The sequence below is a fragment of the Labrus mixtus genome, chromosome 12, assembly GCF_963584025.1.
Source record: "Labrus mixtus chromosome 12, fLabMix1.1, whole genome shotgun sequence".
NCBI lineage: Eukaryota > Metazoa > Chordata > Actinopteri > Labriformes > Labridae > Labrus > Labrus mixtus.
Window position 1 is genome coordinate 27,504,062 of NC_083623.1, and position 26,316 is coordinate 27,530,377.

Sequence of the window (26,316 nt, forward strand, 5' to 3'; positions counted from 1 at the left end):
TGTGGGGACAAAGGATCTCCTGAACCTCTCGGTCCTGCAGCACAGTGAAATTAGACATCCAATGCAGCTACTTCTCCTACCTGCCATGATGTCATGAAGAGGATGACTAACATTGTCCAATATATTCTGTCCTTTCTTTCGCACGCATCTCTCCACCTCAATCCTCAGTAAGTCCCTACACTTGCCTAAAACTGAGCTAGCCTTTTTTATCAGCTTGTCAAGCTGCCTAGTGTTCTTGTCAGTCATGTTGCCCCCCCAGCAGATCACATAAAAAAGAACACTCTCCACAACTGACTGATAGAACATCTCCAACATTTCACTGCACACATCAAAAGACCTGAGCCTCCTCAAGAAAAAGAGTCAGCTCTGTCCCTTTCGGTAGACGGCGTCAGTGTTCACAGTCCAGTCAAGTTTATTGTCCAGATGCACACCTAAGTATTTATAGGTTTGCACCACTTCAATGACTTCCCCTCTGATGTTAATTGGCTGAAAGGGGGAGTTGGCCCTGCGAAAGTCCAAAACCATCTCCTTCGTTTTCGCAGTGTTAAGCAGGAGGCCATTGTTATCGCTCCTGTCACTGAAGGCCGTTATCAGGTCCCTGTACTCACCTTCCTGCCCATTCCTAATGCACGCCACAATAGCCGTGTCATCAGAATATTTCTGAATATGGCAGAATTCAGATTTTTGTTGGAAGTCAGCCTTATACAAAGTGAACAGGAATGGAGCTAGCACAGTCCCCTGAGGAGCCCCCGTGTTGCTAACCACCGTACCAGAGACACAGTTCCCCAGCCTGACAAACTGTGGTCGTCCTGTCAGGTAATCTGTGATCCAGGCAGCGAGAGAGGAATCCACCCCCATCCCCTCAAGTTTGTGTCTTAGAAGAGGGGGCTGGATGGTGTTGAAAGCGTTTGATAAATCAAAGAACATAATCCTCACATTACTACCCAGCTCCTCCAAGTGGGAGTAGGCCCTGTGGAGCATGTACAGCACAGCATCATCCACTCCAATATGCTGCTGGTACGCAAACTGTAGAGGGTCCATTGAATGTCCAACCTGTTGTCCAAGACCGCGAAGAAGTAGCAGTTCCAGTGTCTTCATGATGTGTGAAGTGAGAGCCAACGGCCTATAGTCTTTTATCTTGTTTGGACGGCCTACTTTAGGTACCAGTATGAGACATGATGTTTTCCAGAGAAGCAGAACTTTCGCCTTCTGTAGACTTAGGTTAAAGATCCACTGGAGGGGTTCCGCCAATTGGGCTGCACACTCTTGAAGCAGTCTCGGACACACCCCATCAGGACCAGCTGCTTTTCCAGGTCGCAGCCTCTGAAGCTCTGACCTCACATCATCCATTGTGAAGAACAGGGGAGGGGTCCCAGGTGAGGGGGAAGTTGCAGCAGCAGTGTGAGGAGTGCAGCTGTGTGGAGGAGAAAGGGAGAGGTGTCTTGCAGCTTAAGTAGTGGTGGAGTGAATGGGTGAGGCTATATCAGCTGGTGCTGGACACACACTAGCCACCATGTGAAACCTGTTGAAAAACTGGTTGAAGACATTGGATTTATCAATATCATCATCACTAGTGGTAAATTGGCAGTTCTTTTTACTGTAGCCAGTGATGGTTCTCATTCCCCTCCACACCTCTTTGGTGTCATTATGCTGCAGCTTCCTCTCTACTTTCTTTTTGTAGTTTGTCCTTGCCTGCTTTAATTCCCTCTTTAGCTCATGTTGCACACTCTTGAGCTTCACCCTGTCTCCATCCCTAAAGGCCTCTTTTTTCTTGTTAAGGAGTTTCTTGATGTTACTTATGATCCAGGGTTTGTTATAGGGAACGCACCATACAGTCCTTACTGGTATCACAGTTTCCCAGCAAAGATGAATATAGTCTGTGGTGCATTCAACTATTCTGTCCATGTTACTGTCCAAGTTGTTCCCCTGTGACTCCAGCAGTACACTCCAATCTGTGCGCTCGAAGCAAGTCCCTTAAAGAATCACTAGCCTCTGGTGTCCACTTCCTGAATGAGTGAATGGTTGCATGCTGACTAAGTACACAGGGTTTATAGGAAGGCTGAAGAAAGACCAGGTTGTGATCTGATCTGCCTAGTGGTGGTACAGCTGAAGCACTATAAGCCTCTTTGATGTTAGCATACAGCAGATCAAATGTCTTATTTCCCCTTGTGTGACAGTCAACAAACTGTGAAAAGCCAGTCAGATTGGAGTTGAGCTTGACATGATTAAAATCTCCGGATATTACGATGAACGCATCTGGGTGTTGACTCTGTATTCTTGCAACAGTTTCATTGATGACGTCACATGCCACCATAGCAACCGCTCGTGGTGGAATGTAAACAACAATGGCAACGATGTGAGATAACTTCCTCGGTACATAATACGGTCTGAGACCAACTGCCAAAAGTTCAATATCCTGACAGCACAGCACACAGAACCAGGCCCTCACCCTCACCTTTGCACTTTACACTCGCTCTCGCGTCTCTATCCACTCGTACCATAGCAAAGCCAGTTAAGTCGACAGAAGTGTCCAGAATGTTATTGTTCAGCCAGGTCTCCGTAACACACGAGACTACACTCACTATGTCCCTTGGTTTTTCACAAGTGCCTCCATCTCTTCACATTTGTTGGACAGGGAGTTGACATTCCCCATGAGGATTGAAGGTAGGACAGGCTTAAATCTCCAACTCCGAGCCTTACGTTTAGCCTTAAGCTTAGCTCCAGCCCGACATCCGCGGTATGCCTTCTTAAGCTCAGCCGGGATGTGATGACTTACTCCACGACTTGTCTGTTGCAGAATAAGGAGGTCCTCTCTCGAGTACACTAACCTTGTCATTATAATCATTGTCAGTCAAGACGACAAAAATAATAAAATTATGCCGCTGCCACTCGATACGACGCATAGCAACCAGGAAACTATATCATATCTGATATACCGTTAAACAGTTAAACTACTTTTACTTGTTGTATTTTCCTTTTTATTTGTACTACATACCCATTTTTCCACTTTAGTGTGGAGTCCACCTGCAAATATTCACACAAAGTTGTTAAATCTAATCTCATAGGCTCCTTCTCAAATGTTGGGTAGATTGTTGTTGGAGTTAAGTTACACTACACCTCATGTTGTGAACAAATAAGACAACATATATACAGTTATTAGATCAGTTACAATTACCATCAACAGGGCAGAGACATGATTGGAAAAACTATGAATTGGGGAATTCACACAAACTTGCTACAGCACAAACATGTAAGAATATCAGTTTAAGAATATTTCTGTGAAAAACATGTGAATGTACAAAAAATGTAGATACTAAGAAACAGATTTCAAAAATAAAAAATAGATCAGCTATTTGAAAAAAGTGTAGTCCGTAATATTCAGTGCTGCTCCAGCAGACCACTCCATACAGGATGGCTGATGCCACGACAGAGTCATAAAAAGTCCTCAGGAGTGCTCCCTGCACACCGAAGGACCTGAGTCTCCTCAGCAGATGATGTCTGCTCTGGCCTTTCTTGTAGAGAGCTTGAGTGTTAACAGTCCAGTCCAGCTTATTATTCAGGTGAACACCCAGGTACTCATAAGAGTCCACTATGTCAATGTCCTTTCCCTGGATGTTCACCGGTGTGGGAGAAGTGGGCCTGTGCCAGCTCTTTGGTTTTACCAAAGATGGTGGTGGTTGATCTGGAGGCAGTTCCGCTGGCACCAGTCCACAAAGTCCAGGTTGAGTTCTCTGTACTCCCCCTCGTCCCCATCAGTGATAAGGCCGACAATGGCAGAGTCATCAGAGAACTTCTGCAGGTGACAGTTAGGTGTCTTATGGGAGAAGTCTGCAGTGTACAGGGTGAAAAGGAAGGGAGCCAAGACGGCCCCCTGTGGGGCCCCTGTGCTGCAGATGACCCGGTCAGACACACAGTCCCATGTCCTCACAAACTGTGGCCGGTTGGCCAGATAGTCCAGGAGCCAGGATGTGAGGTGCAGGTCGACTCCTGTGTGTTCCAGCTTGTCCCTCAGAAGCATGAGCTGTATGGTGTTGAAAGCACTGGAGAAATCTTAGAACATGATCCTCACAGTGCTCCCAGCCCTCTCCAGGTGTGAGAGAGATCTCTGCATGAGGTAGATGACAGCAACATCCACCCTGATGCCTGGCTGATAGGCGAACTGCAGTGGGTCCATTGATGAGCTCACCAGGGGGCGCAGATGGTGAAGGACCAACCTCTCCAAGGTCTTCATCAGGTGTGATGTCAGTGCCACTGGCCTGTAGTGGTTGAAGTCCTTGGGGCGGGAGATCTTTGGCACCGGTACCACGCAGGATGTCTTCCAGAGCTCTGGTGCTCTCCCCAGTTTCAGGCTCAAGGTGAGGTGGGGGTGGTGCAGTCAGCAGCGGGGGCAGGCGGTGGTGGTTGCAGCAGAGTGGAATGGGTAGGGGGAGGGGTGGATGGCTGTTCAAATCTGTTGAAGAAAGTGTTCAGGTCATTCACCCATTCCTGATCCCTAACCAGTTCAGTGTTGGAGTCCTTGTGACCTGAAATGGTTTTTCAGGCCCTTCCAGACTCCACTGACATTCTTCTGCTGCAGCTGTTCCTCCATCTCCCTCCTATAGATGCGTTTCCCCTCCCTGATCTTCCTCCTCAGCTCTCTCTGCACATATCTTCATCTCCTCCTTGTCTCCTGACCTAAAGCCCTCTTTTTGTCCTTAAGGAGGACCTTTATTTCAGGAGTAATCCACGGTTTGCTGTTGGCAAAACAACGTACAGTCCTGGTGGGTACGGTGTGATCCACACAGAAATTAATATAGTCTGTAATGCAGTGTGTGAGACTGTCAATGTTCTCCCCATGGTCATCACAGAACACTTCCCATGCAGTTGTCTCCAAACAGTCTGTTGGGCCACGCAGGCTTAGGACAGTCTGTGCCTTTGAGTTATTTACTGAGATCACAAAGAGGCCTAAAAGGACTCTTTATCCCAGAATCCCCTGCGGTACTTCACACCTACGTGTGACGTAAAGGGGGGACCGGAACCTGAGGTAAACCCACAGGCAGCTCCAGTCTTTAAAAGCAATCACCAGGCATTGCTTCCTTCTCTTCAAGTGTGGTCTGCTGACACCAGAGGATACCCTCTCCAACAAGATGGACTCCAGCATTCGAGACAAAGCCCTTCCTCCTCTTGACTTACATAGGTTAAACTCCAGAGCTGAGGTTGTTCAGTATAGGTAGCTCTTCACATGCTGAATTCAAGCATCAGAGGATTCGGCTGACTACTTCCATGGCATATTTTTAGGAGTTTTGGGCGCAATCAGATGCTATCAGGTTCGAGCAAAAAGAAGAGTTTCTTTCCTTTGATTTTTCGTAAGACGTCATTGAACGCAACTGGACAGGAGCGCTGAAGGAAGCCCACTGATCCCTGAATCCACAAGGACACATAAAGAACTCGGCTCCTGCAACCAGAAGACCCTATAGAGCAACGCTCTGGTCAAAGATCTGAATCCCGCTACCCTCCTCCTACATCTGCCACGAAGGAAACCTGCCTGAATCCGATGATTCAACATTCAACAGAGTGACGATCTAACCAACTTTGCAACGATCACCAGGAGTTACCCCAAGTAAGAGCTTTGGTCTGGGCAGAAATAGTTTCAGAAATAGTTATGTTTCTTTTATAACCACTGATAATTATGCATCATTGTTGACGAGGCGTCACATTCTGTTTATTATCTGTTGTAAGCTGCTGCATTTGTTTTATTGTGATGAACTGCTGTGTTCACCTATGTATGTAATGCTATGCTAGTTTACCTTCAGTCAACGGCTTTCACAATCAGAAAGACCAGTGTACCCGCCATTGAATCAAAGTCCGGCCACTGGCTTTCTGGTGTTTAAGTAACAGTTACTGAACTCAGCTCAGAGAGCTCAAACTATTTCAAAAGGTAACCACACGGCTTCCTTTGTTGTCCACCATTTTGTCCACATGTGACGAAGTCACATGGTGCATTGTCTCCCTCCACCATCTTGTTTTCTCTCTCTCTCTCTCTCTCTCTCTCTCTCTCTCTCCTCTACACACACACACACATTTACACCTCATTCACAAGGTTTGCTTGATCATGTTTGTTTGCTTAGATTAGTTTATAATAGTTATTTGTTTGATTAAGTTCATTGATTTTGGATTGATGTTGCTTTGTTTAAATAAATTCTGTTATAATTTAAGAGAGCAGTTGTTTGTGATTACTGGTGTATTTACATTGTGATATAAGCTGGGTGCGAAGGCTTTGTGTACGGATTCACGCCTTCAATTTATTAAATATAGTTATTAATTATTAATAATATTAATAATTAAATAACTAATTTGAGACTGATTTGAGTGATATTTTGGTTATATTTCCCTGAGTACAGGGTGGTGCCCCAAAACGAGATTAAACATAGTTTAATGATATTTTATTTATATTATTAATAATTAGAAATAATTATTAAAGAATATAAAGTTGACTTGATACAACCCCAACAAGTCCTTAAGAGCCTCTTCCGTCTCATCGGACCATCTTTTAACAGTGCGGGTGACAGCTGGTTGTCTGTGTACCAGAGGTTTGTACACAGGCAGGAGGTACACCAGGTTGTGATCTGATCGTCCAAGGGGAGGGAGAGGAGATGAGGTGTATGCCTCCTTGGAGTTGGCATAGAAAAGGTCCAGTATTTTATTGTCTCTGGTGTGGCAGGTGACATATTGTGTGAAGGTGGGCAGGGTAGAGGAAGGAGAGGCATGATTAAAGTCCCCAGTAATAAGGAAGAGGGCCTGTAGGTGCTGTGTCTGCAGCCTGTTTGTTAAAGAGTGCAGGACATCACACGCCGAGCTGGTATTAGCAGTTAGTAGATGAAATATTAATGTTACTTTCATTGCAAATAGGAAAAGTTTTGTGATTGATGACGAGTCAGGTTACCGTGGGAATTGGATAGCGCCAAGACCAATCGAAGAGTCGTTCTCCTCTTAGTAGAAAATGTATAAAAAGAAGTGAAGCAGCAAAAAGGAAGCCAAAGAGAGAAATGATAACAGAACAAATATACACACAATTGAAGTGTTTCTATCCATATACCATTTAGTTATACACACTAAAGGCTATAATGCATTTCTATTGTTTCTTCTAACAATATGTTGAGTAAATCCAGAATGCCAGATGACATCTACAGGTGTTGTCATTCAGTTTGTGATCAAAGGCTGCAGCAGTTTTGTGTTCAGGTGTCAATAGCCGTTTTCACATATGCACTCCGGATAATATCTAGATATTTACAGGAGGACTTCTCCGGAGATTCTCCTGAAGTAGCCGTTCACATATGCTCCTCACAGCGGGGGTCTATCCCTGTCAGAGGGGAGGGCGCAAGGGGGATTTCCCGACGTAAGACATGACGTAAATAAACAACGCGGAAGTAGCGGCCGAAGCAACAGAGTCCGCTACACAACGTTATAATGAGAATATTTGCCTTTATATCAATGCTATGTGTAATCCAATGGAATGACAACATCCACAAAAGAGTGGAGAACAACATACTGATGAACAGAAAACAGAATGCAGACGTTTAATTACATGCACGGAGATCGTAGTGGTCACGGGCAGACACTTTAGGTGGTCACTATATAAACGTCATTCTCTTCCCAATTGAAAATCTCCGGAGTATATTCGGTTTCCGTATGTGTGAAGGGTTATTGAGATTTTCTTTATTTTGTATTCTGACTGCAGGATTCTTATTAAGGGTTCAAGGTTTTCAGTGAAATCAACCTTGACCTGATCTGACTGTGGTCGCTCTGCATTAGGATCTGCTGAACTCCTTTTCTTTACCAAAGAGACCTTAGACACTCCAAACAAAAGGTCTGAGCAGACTCTGCCAATAACTTTCCTTAAAAACGCAGGTGCCGAACTGTCTTGTTCAGTTGTCTTTTTGTTCGAGTTCTTCTTGGTTTTCAGTCTCTTGTTTGTCTCCATTCTGTCTTATGTCTAATTTCTTGCCATTTTGTCTTTAACGTGTGAACTATTTCATTTTCTTTATGTTTGACCTATGGATTCTTCTTCTGTAAACTGTTATCTCCTGTCTACTTTTATTGTGTCCTGTCTAAGTTTATTTTGATAGAACCAAACCAATGAGATCCAACCAAGCCTTCACAATCAGTTTTGATGCAGCGAACCAAAACTCTTGTCTGTCAGCAACAGTGACAATACCTACGTATTTAATGATATTATTGATGATGATGACGATGGTTTTGTCTCTGTGCATTGCCTGTCAGCACCTGTGTGTCCGATCAGACTTAAAGCTGTTCGTTTGCACTTACTGACGTTGTTTCCTCCTTTCTAGATCATTACTTGTGTTGTTCTTACTCTCTGATGTATACATGTGGACTACTGGACTGCTAGTAGGTCCTCAGTATTAACAGCCACATGAGAAGTCCTACAGGAGAGACACCAGACAACAGTGTGTCCAGAGAAGCAACAAAGTGTTGAACCGTTTAATATCTTTCATGTCATGTTTCTTTTTTTTACATAATAAAATGGAAAGCAGTATCGATAAATATTGCTGTCAAGAATTCTAACCGTACCATCCCTAGATTTATAACTCCTGTGCAATGGTAAAAGTGATCCAAATGAATCCAAGTTAACAACATCACTAATGTGTATTCATAAGTATGTATTGACTAACATATGTATAACTGTTGTTATAAAGGGATATAATTCTAAGATTAAGATTTACTTCATTGATCCCCGCAAGGGGAAATTTCAGTTTTTACACTCTGTAGTCATGCAACATACACATAGGCTGAAGTATATACACACATGCACACAAACAGGATCCTATGGACATGCACCAAGGGAGAGATGTCAGAGTGACGGAGCGGCCCACGGTGAAAGTTTTGAAAGTTGTTTTGACGGATTAACAAAATAAAACAAAAAGTGCTTCACAAAAATACACGCAATAAAACGTTGGTGAGTTATAAAATTATAAATAAAAATTGATTAAATTAAATAAAGCAGGACATGAATAACTAATCAATCGTTAAAAAGGTCTTCCTATAAAAATGTGTTTTGAGCGAAGATTTAAAAACAGGCACAGAGTTTGCCAGCCTAATTTCTTCAGGTAGAGAGTTCCAGAGCTTAGGGGCAAACACCCAGTCGCCCTTGGTAACCAGCAGAGATCTCGGAACGACTAATGGAAGTGCTCTTGATGATCTGAGATCTCGGCTTGGAGCATGTGTCAAACGTTCTGTGATGTAAATCAATCCTGTATGTAACAGGCAACCAATGGGGGAAGGAAAGGATCGGGGTAATGTGGGACCTGCGATTTGTAAGTTAAGGTTAAGGTGTGAATCAAATGTAGATTTTATATTGGGTGCTAGAGGACCAAAAAGTGGCTTTAATTTGCTTGCTATGTGATTGGGGCTAAAGAAAATGAGGCCTCCACTAAATCGTTTAAGCGGCTAATATTGTCTGACTTTAAAAAAAGACAGATGTATTTGTGTATCATCAGCATAACAGTGAAAAGGGGAGACCCCCTCAAAGTTATTTATAATATTTCCTAGTGGGATCATATAAAGGGAAAACAAGACTGGACCAAGGATTGAGCCCAGAATTGAGACTAGAATTTTATGATCAATGCAGCGGAGGTGACGGAGGCAGGAAGAAGACGAGCGCGGTAGTTTTGAAAGTTGTTTTGACGGATTGCATAAACTGTACTCTGACTGTAGCATCATGTCTACTTCCTCCGATGGGTATAATGGGAATGATATGGAGTGGATGATATCTCGGTCTACGAGAATGAAAAGGGCACATAGAGATAGACAAGAAAGAGAGAAAAGCTGGTCTGATGTGAGTAAGTCAAGGCCTAGGAGCAACAAAAAAATCAAAAAGCAGTCAGAAGAGGATCAAATGAGTGGAAAGTAATGATGGAGTTTAACCGGGATGGTGTGCACTATCATCCAATTAAACTTACAAGAGCAATCAAGGAAGAAATCGGGAGGATCAAATCTGCTAAGTAAGAAAGTAAGAACGGAGGGAGGAAACAGTAGGAATGAGAAGACAACTCAGTCCAAAATCTAAATAAAGTACAAGAAAATCAAGCCCAAATCAATATGGTTCCCAGCACCTATGTGTTGCGACCTAGAAATATTTGTATGCAATTCAATTTGACAGAAGAAAGCATACTACACTATAAGTTAGAAAGTACTTTATAAAATATTATTTTACATTTGTTTAACTTTTTAATTAAAAAAACATACAGGTACTGTAATTTTATGTTAGTTTACACAGAAATTAAAACGTTGTTATTAACTCTTTTAATTTTAGGTTTGATATATGACGTCATCGGCCTGCGTGCAGAGGTGACGTATATAGTCGGGGTCGGGGTCAAGGAAGAATGCGCATGTATGCCGTTTTTGTTGTGAGGACCCGATGCTTCTTAAGAGAGATGATCATAAAAAAAATACAGCACCGGGAAGAATAAAGTTGCCAAACGGAAGACAGAGTCCTGGTCTTTTCATGGGTGCAACATAATTTTGGTGTTTCCGCCCGGTCTGATTGTTTTTTCAACCAGAAGAAGCAACGAAAGACACAGCAAAAAGTCCGCGAACGGTGACAACAAAGAGCAGAGACTAACATGGCCGCTAACTCGGCATGCTAACTGATAAGCACTGCACTGTTTTCACACAGCAGAGAAGGTAGGAGATGACCGAACCACCGAAAATTTCACCTGCTTGGGAGGGTGTGTTGGATGGGATAGAAGAAAAGCTGCTTTCCCTTTCTCTCCATAAATACAAAGTTTTCTTTCAACTGGGCTTCGCAGGGTACCGGTTCAGCTCAGCAGTTAAAGGTCCCCCCCACTCAGAGGCTAAAGTCCTCAACACAGCAGCCACAAGTCTTTGACAGGTGTCCGTTGTACAGGTGAACAATGGGCTGCCACCTCCACCATTATATATGTACTGATGACACTACAACGTGCTGGACCACGACATGAGTCTTAAAACAAAGAAAGTAAACTTCAGTTTTCAGATCTCACCATCTATCAGCAGGAAGTCCATCTTTAAAGGTTATAAAAAAATCTTTAGACTGGTCACTCTTCATGGACACACAGCTGGGTCCAGGAGAGTCTGGTCTCTGTTCCTGCATCCTGATACAAACAAACAACATTATTAGTTATTGTGAGTGTGGCACCCTGGGTATTTTAGTAGCTAAGACTATGCCTGTGATTATTGGTTATCAGTTATATTATTACATTGGTGCCCCCCACTATTATTTTTCTGGTTAAATGTCATTAAGATGATTTGTGTGACTTAAAATAGGAGGGATTCACCTGCTTAGGCTGTAAGTACCTGCAGGGCAATAGTCATTGTGGCCAGTAGGTGTCAGTAGCAGCATTGATATGTCAACAACTGGCGCTGTTCCCTGTGTATTGCAGGAAGTAAGCAGAGTTGTATCGCATCAGACAGTCTGCAAAGCAGCGCTATATGCCGATTCTCATACAAGACTGTCTTTCTGTTCTGTTTGCAGGTGAGAGATAAGTACACAAGCAGCGAAAACATTTAGTTTAAGTACATCTTCATGTGTTTAGTAATGTTTGCATGTTAGAAATGTTGTTTATGTCAAATAACAGGAAAGCTAACTAGCGCTAGCATCGGTAGCCTCCTTTGACGTGAAGCGCGCTAGCTATGTTAAGCAGGATTCGTACACAGGTTTAATGTTTGTAAGATACCATATGCATTGTTGGTTCACAGAAATAGTTATTTGTGAAGACAAATTAATATTTGCTGTCAAGTGTTTGTTATGTTTGGAGACTGATAGCAAAGTTATATTGTTTAGTCAGTCATTTGTAGCTGTTCCCTGTGTATTGCAGGAAGTAAGCACAGTTGTATCGCATCAGACAGTCTGCAAAGCAGCACTATATGCCGATTCTCATACAAGACTGTCTTTCTGTTCTGTTTGCAGTTACGAATGCTGTAAATAAAAACACCTTTCTTATGGAAGCCACATTGTCATAATTCAGTGTGCGTAACATGAGCAGCAGATGGGACAGTGATGATGATGATGATATCTTCACCTTAGAACTTCATGTTCCTCACACAGAGAGGTTTTAGAGGGAGGGACTCCCTCCTCTGTGTCCTCACACTGAGGCATTTGCATTTAAGAGTTATTACATCTTCATATGAAACTTTTCAGAATCTTCACAGTTAAACTGGTCGTCCATGGAGCTTGACTGGGACAAAAATAAACATCCCTGTATTTGGACTGGACCCTCCAATCCGTCCTGTGATCCATGAACACACCATCCTTTCAGCCCCCTGACATGTACACACTGCAGTATCCCCCAAAACCACCGTGAAGCTGAACAGTTAGCACCATGGACAAGAGGAGCACTGGTTACTGTCTCTCTCTTTTGACTGATCACACACTTATCCCCCTCCACCTGTGGCTGCATGTTAGTAGGTACTGCTGCAGAATAATATAGTAGTCCTACTTTCGATTCCTTCCTTTCTTATAGATAAGTTTTGTGATTAGGTAGTTTAGGGGGAGGTGCCGAGAGCGACGGCCCATTATGTGGTTGGCTCGGCACTTTCCCATATTTTGTTCTGTTTAGCTGGATCTCTTTGTTTGTTTTCTTATTTAGGTCTACTGACGGGGGGCGTAAGATCCTTTAAATAAAGCTCAGGGTTCAAACAGTTAACGTTGTGTGGCGTCCCTTTTTTATTTGTTCTGGTCTCCTCCTTTTACGAATCATTTATGGTTTAACTTAATGTACGTCAAGGAGGTCGTAACAATCTCAAACTGGGAAATTATGGAAAATGATCCAGGTACAGATAGCACCGTTAATCAATCAAAAAGTTCAGCTTTTTTTTTATAATGGGAAACAATAATCCTTTTCAGATTGTTCCCAAAGAGCCCAAGACATCACAAGGAGCCTAGCAAAGATGATTGTTGCTGACTTGCAATCTGTTTCAATGGTTGAGGATACAGGGTTCCATAATTTCATGTGGTTTCAAGGTGGTTGAGCACAGATACAAAATTCTTTGTAGAAAATCCTTGATGTCTTGTGAAATTCCAAAGCTATATGAGCAAGTCAAATCAACTCTAAAATACTTCTTAGAGTCTGCAAGCAGTGTGGTTTTAACAAGTGATATGTGGACAGCAAGAACAGCTGAAGCTTATTTGACAGTGACAGGACATTTTATTGACCAGAATTGGGAGATGCAGGCTTGCACTCTTGAGACACTCCAAGTAGCTGTACAGCACACAGCAGACAATATAACCGAAGTCATCACAAAAATCTCTGATGACTGGGGTCTGTTCAAGAGAAGGGGGGTCTTAATGAAAAACAATCTCAGTGAAGCAGCGAAGGACTTTGAATTGAATCATATAACAAAGTTTGGGAGGGTGGAAAGTTTCCACAAAGTTGGAAAGAGGCGGTCGTAGTTCAATCCCCAAGCCAGGAATAGATTGTACACATCCAGGGCATTATAGAGCGACTGCTTTAACGTCCAACATCTGCAGAATAATGGAGAAAATGATAAATGAGAGGTCAACATATTATTTATAAAATAAAGGATACAGGTCTAAATAGCAGAGTGGTTTTAGAGGATAAAATACCATGGATCCAGCTTCATGTTTGGAACAGGACATCAGGAAGATAAACAGGAAATGTCTGGTATCAGTATTTATAGAGAAGGCGTATGATATGATGTGGAGAGAAGGATTGTTCATCAAACTTTATACATCAGGACTCAAGGGTAGGATTTATAGATGGATCAAGAACTTTTTATTAGAAAGAACAATACAGGTAAGAAGAGGAAAGAACTCCTCATGAACATTTGTGATTAAGGATGGAATGCCTCAAGGCAGCATAATAAGACCTTTCACAGTTATGTCCACATCTATACACATGCATCAAAAATACAGTTGGAGTTTCATTTCTTGTTCCAGAGCTTCAGGTCAAAGTTGAGAAAAGAATCAGTGAGGGGTTATCAGCAGGGGAAATGATCACTCTATTATAATCAGTACAGTGGATAGAGGATACAAGAGCACTGAGATCAGTCATTTGTTCAGATTCAAGTTCCTCACTCATCAGTTTACGTTCAGACAGCAGACATTTAGAAACCAAACAAACACTATACAGAAGTCAAATGATGTTTTTATGGGTACCTGCACACATAGGCTTCAAAGGAAATGAATTATCAGACAAGGTGGAAAATGAGGCTACATTAAATACTCAAACTGATTTGATAGTTAGGATCAGTAGAACAAAAGTGAAGAGCATTATCAAACAGAGACTGAAGGAAAGGTGGCAAAAGAAGCAGTGGGAGGAGGAAAGGAAAGGACGATGATTTTACAGAATCCATAGGAAGGTTGGAGAAATGAGAAGTGCAGGAACAAATAGGAGAAATTAAAGAATGATATCTAGATTCAGATTAGGACACACTGGATTAAATAACACATTGTTCAAAACAGGAAAACATAATACGACTACTGTGGACAAGAGGAGACAGTGGAACATGTCATTTTACACTGTCAGAAATAAAGTTTCAAAAGAGGACAGATGATGGAAAACCTGAAAGAAAGTACATTTAATAAATATCTTACAAAAGAACTCAGAAAATGAAGCTGTAGGATTTTATTTAAGAACCTTAGACAAACTCAGTTGATTGAGAAGATATAATTATTATTATTAGTTAAAGAAATTTATTTTTGTTGTTATTGTTTTTTATTTATTTTATTTTAGTTATTGTTATTATTGATTTTTCTAATAGTCATAGGTATTCTGGTCCACACTCCAGTAGGTGGTGGTAATGCGCCTCAAAGCTACCCGCCAATAAAAAAGAAGAAGAGTCAGTATCGTGACAATAAACAGTTCTAATAATCTGAGTGAGGAAGCAAAAAGGTACAGGGACAAAACAAAATTTGAAAATATTGAAGCACTGAGCAAGAAAAATCATGTTGAGGATGAGATTAGTGTACCTTTTACAATGGGAGAGCTAACAAAAACATTGGCTAAGTCTGGAATGAGTGCTCCAGGGAAAGATGAGATATGTTATATCATGTTAAACCATTTAAGTACAGAGGCACTTAGCAGATTGTTAATGTTGTATAATAAGGTATGGGAGGAAGGGAGGTTGCCAATTAGCTGGAAGGAGGCAGTGATTGTTCCTATAAGGAAACCAGGAAAAGATCCAAGCAATGGCCAATCGCCTTAACATCACATGTTTGTAAACTGATGGAGCGCATGGTAAATTAAAGAATGGTGTACTATCTAGAGAAAAGAGGGATGATGGCAGAATATATATGGGTTTAGAAAAGGGCGAGGAATTATGGATCCAGTGGTAAGCTTAGAAGACGTTGTAAGATAAGCTCAGGTTACAAAAGAAAAAGTAGTTGCAGTGTTTTTTGATGTTGAGAAAGCATATGATATGCTTTGGATAGAGGGACTTTTGATTAAGTTACATCTCATGGGAGTCAAGGGAAGGATTTTTAATTGGATAATGGATTTTCTGAACAAGAGATCAATTCAAGTAAAAATAGGTGATGAAATATCTAAAAAGTATGTTGTAGAGAATGAACACCACAGGGAAGTGTGATAAGTCTGATTTTATTTTCAGTTATGATAAATGATATATTTGATAATATCCCAACAGATATAGGAAGATCATTGTTTACGGATGATGGAGCATTGTGGAAAAAAGGAAAGCATATACAATTTATTGTAAATAAAATTCAGAAAGGGATCAGTTTAGTTGAGAAGTGAGGTTAAAGTGGGGATTTAAATTTTCTGTGGAAAAAACAAAGATCATGTTCTTTTCTCGAAAGAAAATTGGGGAGAATATTGGTTTGACATTGTATGGAAATAAGCTAGAATGAGTTGACTCATTTAATTTTTTAGGGGTATTTTTTGATGTCCGGTTGACATGGAAGGAACACATGAGGAATATTGTTGATAAATGCAAAAAAGTAATAAACGTAATGAGATGTCTTGTAGGAATGGATTGGGGAGCTGATGTTGCTGCCTTAAAATATATATATGTGGCGTTAATTAGAACTAGGATTGAGTATGGGAGTGTGGTATATGGATCTGCAGCAAAGACAACACTTGCAAAGTTAGAAATTATTCAGGCACAGGCTCTTAGGATATGTATTGGGGCAGTGAAATCATCTCCAATATGTGCACTTCAGTTCAGTTCGTTCAGTGAACCGCCTCCGAGTCACTCTCTTCCTCTCAGTACGTTCAGTGAACAAAACACTGACTGAACGTGAACGAGCGAGACTGCGAGTCACCAGCCTCAGTCACACACACACACACACACACACACACACACACACACACACCACACACACACACACACACACACACTCTAGACCGTAAGAGTCACTCAAAGCCCGCCCTCCCTCCTCTCCTCAGTCAGTACAGTGAGAGAGACACAAGACGGGAGAGAGGAGAGCGCAACTGAAGTTGAGAAATGAATGACTCTTTTCAGTAAGTGATTCAGTTCAGTTCGTTCACCCAGATGAATCGTTCGCTTTGAACGAATCGTTCACGAACTACACATCACTAGTTTCAGAGCACTGCAGAGCAACCTTTTGAAAGTCTCTTTTTTGTCACACTTTGAGAAGAAAACTTGGTTGTAACTCAGTCTCAAGCTGCATTGTACTGAGACAAAGTGAAAAAATGTCTGCTAAATCATCCAAAGGAAGAAAAAAATCTCTTTTAACCACGAGGCCTTCAAGTCCTACTCCGACCGCGGCCTCCACTGAAAAAAGTCCCCGGGGAGAAGCAGACTCAGCTGCGGCCGCATCTACGACGGACACAGAGTCTTTTCACAGTGAGCTTCTGTCCTCCCTGCGCAAACATTTGATAGAGACTCTGAAGATTGAGGTCCGGGCTGTGTTGGAGAGTGAAATGGCAGTCATTAGAGCCGACATTACTGCAGCCAGGTCCGAGCTAAAGGAATACAGAGAGTCCATTACATCCGAGCTGTCTACGTTGAGTGTCACGGTAAAAGGTATGGAGGAAAGCCTGTCTGCATGCACTGATGACGTTTCACATTTACAGAAAGAAGTCTGTCTCTATTTCTCTTCATCCTCTCTGTCTCTATTTCTCTTCATCCTCTCTGTCTGTATTTCTCTTCTTCCTCTCTGTCTCTATTTCTCTTCATCCTCTCTGTCTCTATTTCTCTTCATCCTCTCTCTCTATTTCTCTTCATCCTCTCTGTCTCTATTTCTCTTCATCCTCTCTGTCTCTATTTCTCTTCATCCTCTCTGTCTGTATTTCTCTTCATCCTCTCTCTCTATTTCTCTTCATCCTCTCTGTCTCTATTTCTCTTCATCCTCTCTGTCTCTATTTCTCTTCATCCTCTCTGTCTGTATTTCTCTTCATCCTCTCTCTCTATTTCTCTTCATCCTCTCTCTCTATTTCTCTTCATCCTCTCTCTCTCTATTTCTCTTCATCCTCTCTGTCTCTATTTCTCTTCATCCTCTCTCTATTTCTCTTCACCCTCTCTGTCTCTATTTCTCTTCTTCCTCTCTGTTTCTGTATTTCTCTTCATCCTCTCTGTCTCTATTTCTCTTCATCCTCTCTATCTCTATTTCTCTTCATCCTCTCTGTTTCTGTATTTCTCTTCTTCCTCTCTGTTTCTTTACTTCTCTTCATCCTCTCTCTATTTCTCTTCATCCTCTCTCTATTTCTCTTCATCCTCTCTCTATTTCTCTTCATCCTCTCTCTATTTCTCTTCATCCTCTCTCTCTCTATTCATCCTCTGTCTCTATTTTTCTTCATCCTCTCTCTCTCTATTTCTCTTCATCCTCTCTCTCTCTATTTCTCTTCATCCTCTCTCTCTCTATTTCTCTTCATCATCTCTGTCTCTATTTCTCTTCATCCTCTCTGTCTCTGCATTTCTCTTCATGTTCTTCACAAAAGGCGATGAGCGTTTAAATTTCCTGTGTTCCTGAACGCATCAGAATCGATCATGCGATCTCTATTGTAATAACAAGCATTTTAAAAGTTATTTTCTTCTCCTCTTGAGGACAGACTTGATAAATCTTGACTTTTCATTTCTTACAAATCTGCACTAGGATGTTGTTATTTCTTCAAACTTAATTTCAGTTAATTGTGAATAAATGACGAGTCAGTATCTTTTTCAGGCTCATACAGCTGACGTGAGCCAGCGTGAGACCGCTCTATAACTTTACATTGATTTTCTTTTATTGGTGAAAAACATGAAAATAAAAAGTGCCATTTGGACAAAAGTAAATATACAAAAAATGACAATAGAAATGTATGGGTTATGTAGAACAAGTGACGGGTGGGAGTGTGAGGTGGGGGTCCTTAGTTTGAACAGCACTACTACTAATCATAAAAGAAGCAAAAAATAATATTAAAAAGAAAAATAGAAATGATAGAATAATACTAATGATATAATAGTATAGTGTAAAGCTACTTTATGTTATGATGTGGAATCAGCTCCCACTGGTGGTAGGGTTATAATTAAGAAGGTTTAAGAATGGGTCCCATGTTTCAGTCAAGGCCAATATATTGCTTCTCTGAAAGGCCGTCATTATTTCCATTGTTATAAATCCTGTTAGAAGGTTGATCCACTGGTTGATGTGTAATTATTGCTTGGATTTCCAGTTTAGAAGTACTGTTTTCCTGGTGATAGTTAGAGATATGAGCAGAGGGTTTCTGAGTTTGGTCGGAGTGTCTAATTGTCTCCGAGCAGGCAGAGGGATGGGGATGTTGGGATTCTGCAATCCAAAATGTCTGAAAGTTGGCTTGTGTCCAAAAGTTTTGAACTGGCTGACATGTCCAGGTTGTGTGCAAATAATCATGTGTGTTGCCTAAATTGCATTGTGAGCATATTTCTGTTTGATAAGCTCATTTGAAACATTTATTTTGTAGGTGGATTGTTTTATATTGAATGAGTTGTAGGTTAGTATTTTTTGTCATAACTAAAATATATTTTTGCAGATCTGTTTCCAGAAGTCAGGGTCAGGATGGATATCTAGGTCATTCTCCCATTTAGAAATGGGAATTGTTATGGTGTCACCTGTTTTGGTTAGAATTTTGGAGAGCTCAGAGTTTTTTTTTTCAGAGTCCGCAATCTTTATGAAATTTTTTCTTAATATAGGGGGAGTTAATGGGTTGTTAATTATATTTGTCTTTGATTTCATGGTTGAGCTGTTGATAGTGTAGAAATTGATTATTACCTACCCTGTACTCCTGGATTAGTCTTTGGAAAGTAATGAATTGATTATTTTCAAACAGGTGATGAAGGTGTGGTTCCATGTGGGAAAGTGAATGGGGGTTTTGCCTGCCAGAAAGTCTGGGTTATGCCAAATTGGTGTGTACTTGCATGGTGTTAGTGGTGATTTGGTTATTCTGTTAGCTCTCCACCAGGCTGCCAGAGTTGTTGAAATGACGGTGTTCTTGTAAAGACTGTGTGTTTTAATTGACTGGGAGAGAAAACTTAAATCTTTGATCATTATATTTTGGCACTGAGAATTTTCTAGATCTATCCATGAATTATTGTGTTGGAGTTGTTGTATCCATTTGATAATGTACTGAATCTGATTAGCCCGCCCTGGGTTTTTTCTCTCTGTAATGTTGAGTGCGACTCTAGGCTTTTTATTTTTCCAGTAGAATTGGTTGGTGAGCAAGTCAAGAGATTTAATACCTAGGTATCTAATATTACATTGTGAAAAGGGAGGAGTTGGTTTTGGGTTGCAGAATCCCAGGCATCTGTAGATAGTATGGTTGTTATGGTTATTCCAATGAATTGTGAAGTTTGAGATTTTAGAGGAGTTGTTGATCAGGTTAACTGTTTCCTGTAATGATGTGTTTGGGTTTTGTAAGAATAATAATATGTCATCTGTGTAGAGGCTAATCTTGTGTGTTGAATCATTACTCTGAATTCCTTTTGATTTTGTTGCTTTGTCGTATTGCTGAAGCTAGAGGTTCAATGAAAATGGCAAAAAGAGATGGTGAAAGTGGGCATCCTTGTCTGGTTCCTCTTTGAAGTGTGAATCTCTGTGATGTGATACCATTTGTGGTTACTGTGGCCACAGGTGTGGTGTAAAGATTTTTTATCCAATGGATGAAAGACTCTCCGAAACCGAGCTTCTGAAGAGCGCTGAAAAGAAAAGTTCAACTAACCTTATCAAAAGCTTTTTCAGCAACTATGGTTTTTTCTTTTGTTTTTTTGGGACAGATTGATGAGATTAATTGTCTGAAGCATGATGTTGTTTGATCCAGGTGAACCAAAATCTTCTGATGAAGAAGGTTCTGGACTGGCAGTATATAAATTACTGTAAAAAGATAAAAAGGTTTTATTTATTTCATAATGATCCTGAACAGTTTCCCCATGGGCATTTATTATCGATAGAATCATCGATTTTTATTTTTTCTGTTGTAATTGTTTTGATAAAGTTGTTGCTATGTTGGAAATTGTGTTTTTTTGTGTATGATAGCTTCAAGCTGTGCTTTTGTGATTCTAAATTATAACTTTTAATTTCTCTTCATCTCCTTTGTCTCTGTGTGTTTCTTTATTTCACCGTCTCCACTTGTAGGAATCTGTAAGCTTGTGTTAATGACACACTCCAGACTCCTGTTCATTGACTTTTCTTCAGCGTTTAACACCATTCAGCGGATTTTGATTGCTGAACGGCTAATTCTTCAGTTTAAATTTGAGCCTAGCTTGATTGGTTGGATTATATATTTTCTGACCAATAGGTGGCAGTGTGTGCTTTCTAACCAGCTCTTTTCTTCTACTGGCTCTCCTCAGGGTTGCTGTCTGTCAGTCCTTCTCTACATTATGTACACTAATGAGTGTCACAGCAATCACAGTAACAGACACTTTCTGAAATGATGACACTGTCGTTGTTAGCCTTCTTGGGGGGGGAGAGCAGGGTCATGGGCCAGTTGTGGATGACTTCGTAACTTGGTGTGATGAATCGTTTCTCCACTTAAACTTGTCAAAAATTAAAAAAATGATCATGGATTTTAGAAAATCCCCACCAAGCCAAACACCAACTGGTATTAAATCAGCTGACATTGAGATTGTGGACAGCTACAAATATCTGGGTGTTGTTCTGGACAATAGGTTGTGTTTAGAAACTCATGTCGATGCTACCTCCAAGTTCTTTTGAAGAAGAATGAAATCTTTGAATGTCTCTTCTGAGATGAGGACTCTCTTATATAAATGTTTTGTTGAATTTGTTTTAAATGTTTCGCTGCATGGTATGGAAGCCTGATCTGACCAATAAGAACAGACTTGGGAGAGTTGTTAAAACAAGCAGCAGAATCTCAGGGAGGAGTCAGGTTGGGCTTTTGACCATTTCCAACCAGCAGGTCCTGAGGACAGCTAAGACTATACTTGATATCTCAGATCACCCGCTTCACAGTGAGTTTGACCTTTGACCCTCAGGTCGTTGCTTTAGAGCTCTTGTGAGGAAGACTAAAAGACTCTGAAATCTGTCTCTACTTTTTTGACATCTATGTTTTGTTGCTGACATATGAACCAGTAAGTTGGGAGCAGCTATGACGTTTGAATGTAAAGGGTTTATATGAAACAGTTACAGTGTAAGGATCCTTCTTCTCTCCTGATATCTTCTTTCTGTCACTCTGTTTCCTTGGAGGCCTCTGTGTTGGGTAGCACAAGTTCTTCAGACAGCTCATGTGTAACATTGTAATAAATAAACTGATGGAGAGTGAGAAAGACTTTCATCTACTTGTGTTCTTTTGTGTGGAGTGTCTAAAGTCTCTTTGGTAAAGAAAAGGAGTTCAGCAATTCTGATGCAGAGCGACCACAGTCAGATCAGGTCCACGTTGATTTCACTGAAAACCTTTAACCCTTAATAAGAATCCTGCAGTCAGAATACAAACTAAAGAAAATCTCAATGACACCTGAACATGCACAGGATAGACGTTCTGCTGTTGATTGTCTGTGGTTGCTTTCTGCAGTGTTCATTGTTTTAAATGTTCTTTGATGTAGGAGACTGAAGGAGAGTTTGTCTCTATTTAAAGTCAGTGTGAGTGACCCTTCTGGAGAGAACCATGTCTGATGTCTTCTCTCCGTTATCACATCAATTAAAGGTTCCTGACTCATCACATCATATTCTTATTTATTTTGAGAACTAGCAATTCTCATATTTTTGGATGAAATTTAATAATTTTATATAATAAAATAATATATTATTATTACCAAAATAATATTTCCTGACTCTTCGCCTATTCTGCACTAGAAGCGGATGGCATTCAACGCATTGAAGACCCGGCTCCGCCGTGCAAACGTGAAGTACGGGATGTTTTACCCCGCAACATTGAAAGTGGACACTCGAGATGTTGGGAATGGACATTTGGTATAAAAACACAAGAGAATATTCTTTTTACTCACCTGTACATACCCGTATAGATTTAATGCTGATACCCTTTTCTAAGGTACATCAAGTCACCTGCTTAGGATGTTTAACTATTCTATAGATACAGGGAGGCTTCCAGAATCACTGCAGCAGGCCCTCAACTGTGTAGCTCATATAGGCCTATTTTGATCCTACCCAGTAAATATAAAATATTCTCTAAAATCCTTGCTTTACGACTTGAAAAGTTATTCCTGACTTCATAAACATGGATCAAACAGGAGTTATTTAAAATAGATCCTAAATTGTTCATGTAGGAAGATTCTTTAATATTATTCACAGCTCTAAACATGTCAAAAGTCTGTGCATCGCAGTTTCACTTAACGCGGAAAATGCTTTTGACCCCTTGATCCACTTGAATTTACAGCTGCATTTGATACTGTTAATCATGATATAATGATTCAAAGACTTCACGGTTTAGTTGGCCTATCAGGCCCTGTTCTCGACTGGTTCACATCTTTTTACAAGACAGGAAATTTCACATTTCTCTAGGCAATTTTAAATCCAAAGAAAGGTTTTCTCTGGGGTTCCACAAGGATCATTCCTTGGGCCGCTGCTTTTTAATCTATACATGCTCCAATTTAGTACAATCATGTAGAAACAAAATATATCATTCATATGCTGATGACACACAGGTATACATTTCACTTTCATATGATGATCTTAGCTCTATTGGAAAAACTTACAGATTGTATAAAAGATATGTTTTAAAACTCAACACAGAAAAGACTGAATTACTCATTGTTGTTCCAAAACTCAGAGACAACATATCCATGTCAATGAAATACAGTGAGCAGGCCAGAAATCTTGGAATTATTTTAGACTCCTACCTTAGCTTTGAAAATCATATTCCTAACATTACCAGAACAGCATTTTACCAAGAGCATATAAACACTCAGATTCTTCATATCCCAAACAGACGCAGAGAAATCAGTCCATGCATACAGACAAAATATGTTTATTTATTTGAAAATAGAGGCCAGTGTTTTTGTTTATTATGAATACAAATGTTTTCATTGAGCCAGCTGTTGTCTGGCCTGAAGCCCATCCTTTGGTGACACAGACTGAAACTGAAACCAAAGAGAGAGAAAATTAATCAAACATTAAGAAAGATTTTGGAAGATGTTTAATTAAAGATGGGGATAATTGAAAAGAGGGAAAACATTGTCTTACAAAGGAATCACTTATAGAATAGAACAGCTTGGTCATCCAAAGTCCTGATAAGGATGGTGCTATTGTTATCATGGATCGTGAGGCATACGATGGGGAAACTCAGAGACAGTTGACTAATGCCTCCTTCTACAGAAAACTAAAAATAACCATACACAAGATTTCAAAGTATGCATCAGAGATAAATTGGGATTCCCTCCTGGTAATAGGAGAAATCACAAAACAAGAACACAACTTCAAGGCAGTTGACTCGGCCCATAGTTGCAGCCATCCTCATCCTCACCACTGCCGACAGGCAGGCCTTATGTCTCAGCTGCTGGCAGCGGCGGCCAGCAATATAGCAATATAGCGGTGAGAAGGTTGTTGCCGACAGGCCATTCTTGTGTCTCGGCTGCTGCGGCTAGCAACGGCCCCAGAAGCATGATAGAAAACACCCTCCCTCCCCAATCCCACAATAATGAACAAAGAGATGTTGACAGGACGAGCGTAGTGTGCCTTCGTTGTTCGGCGGATTTTGGGGTACGTCACAGGCAACACGTCCAATTTATTAAAGCACTTGAAAAGGCACCACGCGAACGTAAACATCACTGCAACTAGGAAAAAACAGACAGCCTTTTGCTAGTAATTCTGAACAGGCCAAAGCTATAAGAAATGCCATTGAAGTTCTTACATCGACAGAGGGAAATATTAATAGTTCTGCGATGAAACTATACTGTCACCCAGATGTGATAAGGTTTATTATGTGCTCAAAGGGCATTCAAAAAACTGTTGGCTTAATAAACTAAAAGGTCAGTGTAATTTAAAAGAAATATTTTTACATATAGGCTATATTAATTACTTCATTTCATTCATTTCGTTTATTTATTGGAGACTCTTTTGGTTGAAGGATGCAGCATAAGTTCATTTTATGTTTGTTTTTTTTATACATTGTTTAATTTAAAATATTATTAAAAAGTAACCTGAGCAGGTGTGCAAGTCTGAACTGTCGATGCTGCACTTAACCCAATGTGTAAAAGCGAAATTCTAAATGTTCCTAATAAAGAAAAAATAGAGTTGCATCAGGTCCCTTTACTGTACCAAAAATGTACCGAACCGAAGCTTCAAAACTGAGAACTGTACCGAACCAAAATTTTTGTGTACTGTTACACCCCTAGTGATTAAATATTGTTTCTTTCCATGTTGCATTAAGTACTCAACATGCTGAAATGTGTCTTTCTCTGATGTCTACATTTTCTCAAAGTGGATGGTTCTATACTGTATTTTGGTGTACTTCAATATGCTGTGGGCTTGATGTTTACATTATATCTATCTTTAAACTTGAGTGGCACAAAATTCCTTTGGATCAGTTTTACCATTGCACAGGATTAGCATTTCTTTCTAGTGTGAATCATCATGTGTTTGTTCAGATTTCCCTTAGAAGTAAACCTTTTACCACAATCAGAGCAGCTGAAGGGTCTCTCTCCTGTATGAATTAGTATGTGTTTGGTCAGACTTGTTCTTTGGGTAAACCTTTTACTGCATACAGAGCAGTTGAAGGGTTTCTCTCCTGTGTGAATTACCATGTGACTTGTCAAAGTAGACTTATGGCTAAATCTTTTCTCACACTGAGAGCAGTTGAAGGGTTTCTCTCCAGTGTGAATCTTCATGTGGCTGGTCAGATGCCGCTTTCGGTTAAATCTTTTCTCACACTGAGAGCAGTTGAATGGTTTCTCTCCTGTGTGAATTAGCATGTGACTTGTCAAACTAGACTTATGGTTAAATCTTTTCTCACACTGAGAGCAGTTGAAGGGTTTCTCTCCAGTGTGAATCATCAAGTGGCTTGTCAGATGCCCTTTTTGGTTAAATCTTTTCTCACACTGAGAGCAGCTGTAGGGTTTATGTCTTGTATGAACTAACATGTGTCTGGTCAGATGCTGTTTTTTGTTAAATCTTTTACCGCATTCCGGGCACCTATGTGCTCTCTTACCAGTGTTAAGTTTCTTATTTTTCAATTTTAATTCTGACAAATCTTCTCTTGTCTCTTGCCAATCATCACTGTCATCAGTCTCAGGTTCATCAGAGTCTTCAGTCTCGACCTCAGTCTCTGGTTGTAAACATCTCTCTGGATCTGAGTCCCTCTCTGGTTCTGCTCCTCCACAGTCCTCTCCATCAACTCCTGTTTCCATCTGTTCAGTTTGTCTCTGATGAAGCTGTGAGGACTGAGGTTTCTCTTCATCATCTTCACTCTTCACAGAGACAGGAGTGAAGGGGAACTTGGTGGTATCAGCCTCCTCCAGTCCTTGAAGCTGTTCTTCCTCCTGACTGCTCCACAGTTCCTCATGTTCTTCTTTAATGTGTTGGGGCTTAGTGTCCTCCTGGTCCAGAATGTGGCTCCACTCCTGCTGCTCAGGTGGAAGCTCTTCTTTAATCACCAACAGCTGCTGGACATCTGCTGGACACAGTAAACAAACATTAACGGTACTTAGACTGCACAATTAGACTTCTGGGTGCTGGGAGTCGGCAGCCTGTTGCAGCAGCTCTGACTCACTTTTCCTATTCGTGAGGAACTACTGAGCTACAGGCAGGAAGCCGGTGTTCCACCTACACGCGTCCCTGAGCGGAGAGGTGTCCGCTGAGGGAAGAAAGCCGGGAGTCAGTGAGAGGATCGAGAGAGACAGGAAAATGAAACCTTTTCTACCGTCCTAAATTACGGGGAACGTCAGGTCACTTGGCAAGAAAATGGATGAACTTACAGCGTT

General features: G+C 40.8%; 3 protein-coding genes across 4 annotated transcripts in view; all 3 read right to left on the reverse strand.

The window, feature by feature from the left end:
* LOC132984485 (zinc finger protein OZF-like) overlaps nt 1-26,316 on the reverse strand; it is a 230,883-nt gene that overhangs the window by 115,333 nt on the left and 89,234 nt on the right. The window lies entirely within an intron of this gene.
* The window catches only part of LOC132984478 (gastrula zinc finger protein XlCGF57.1-like), a 164,432-nt gene that overhangs the window by 115,333 nt on the left and 22,783 nt on the right, over nt 1-26,316 (reverse strand). The window lies entirely within an intron of this gene.
* The window catches only part of LOC132984442 (gastrula zinc finger protein XlCGF8.2DB-like), a 75,046-nt gene continuing 71,649 nt past the window's right edge, over nt 22,920-26,316 (reverse strand). For both annotated transcript variants that reach the window (XM_061051292.1, XM_061051293.1), the window contains exon 2: nt 22,920-26,006. In XM_061051292.1, the coding sequence (XP_060907275.1) occupies nt 24,943-26,006 (1,064 nt within the window). In that variant the 3' untranslated portion in view covers nt 22,920-24,942. The remainder of the gene's footprint in view (nt 26,007-26,316) is intronic.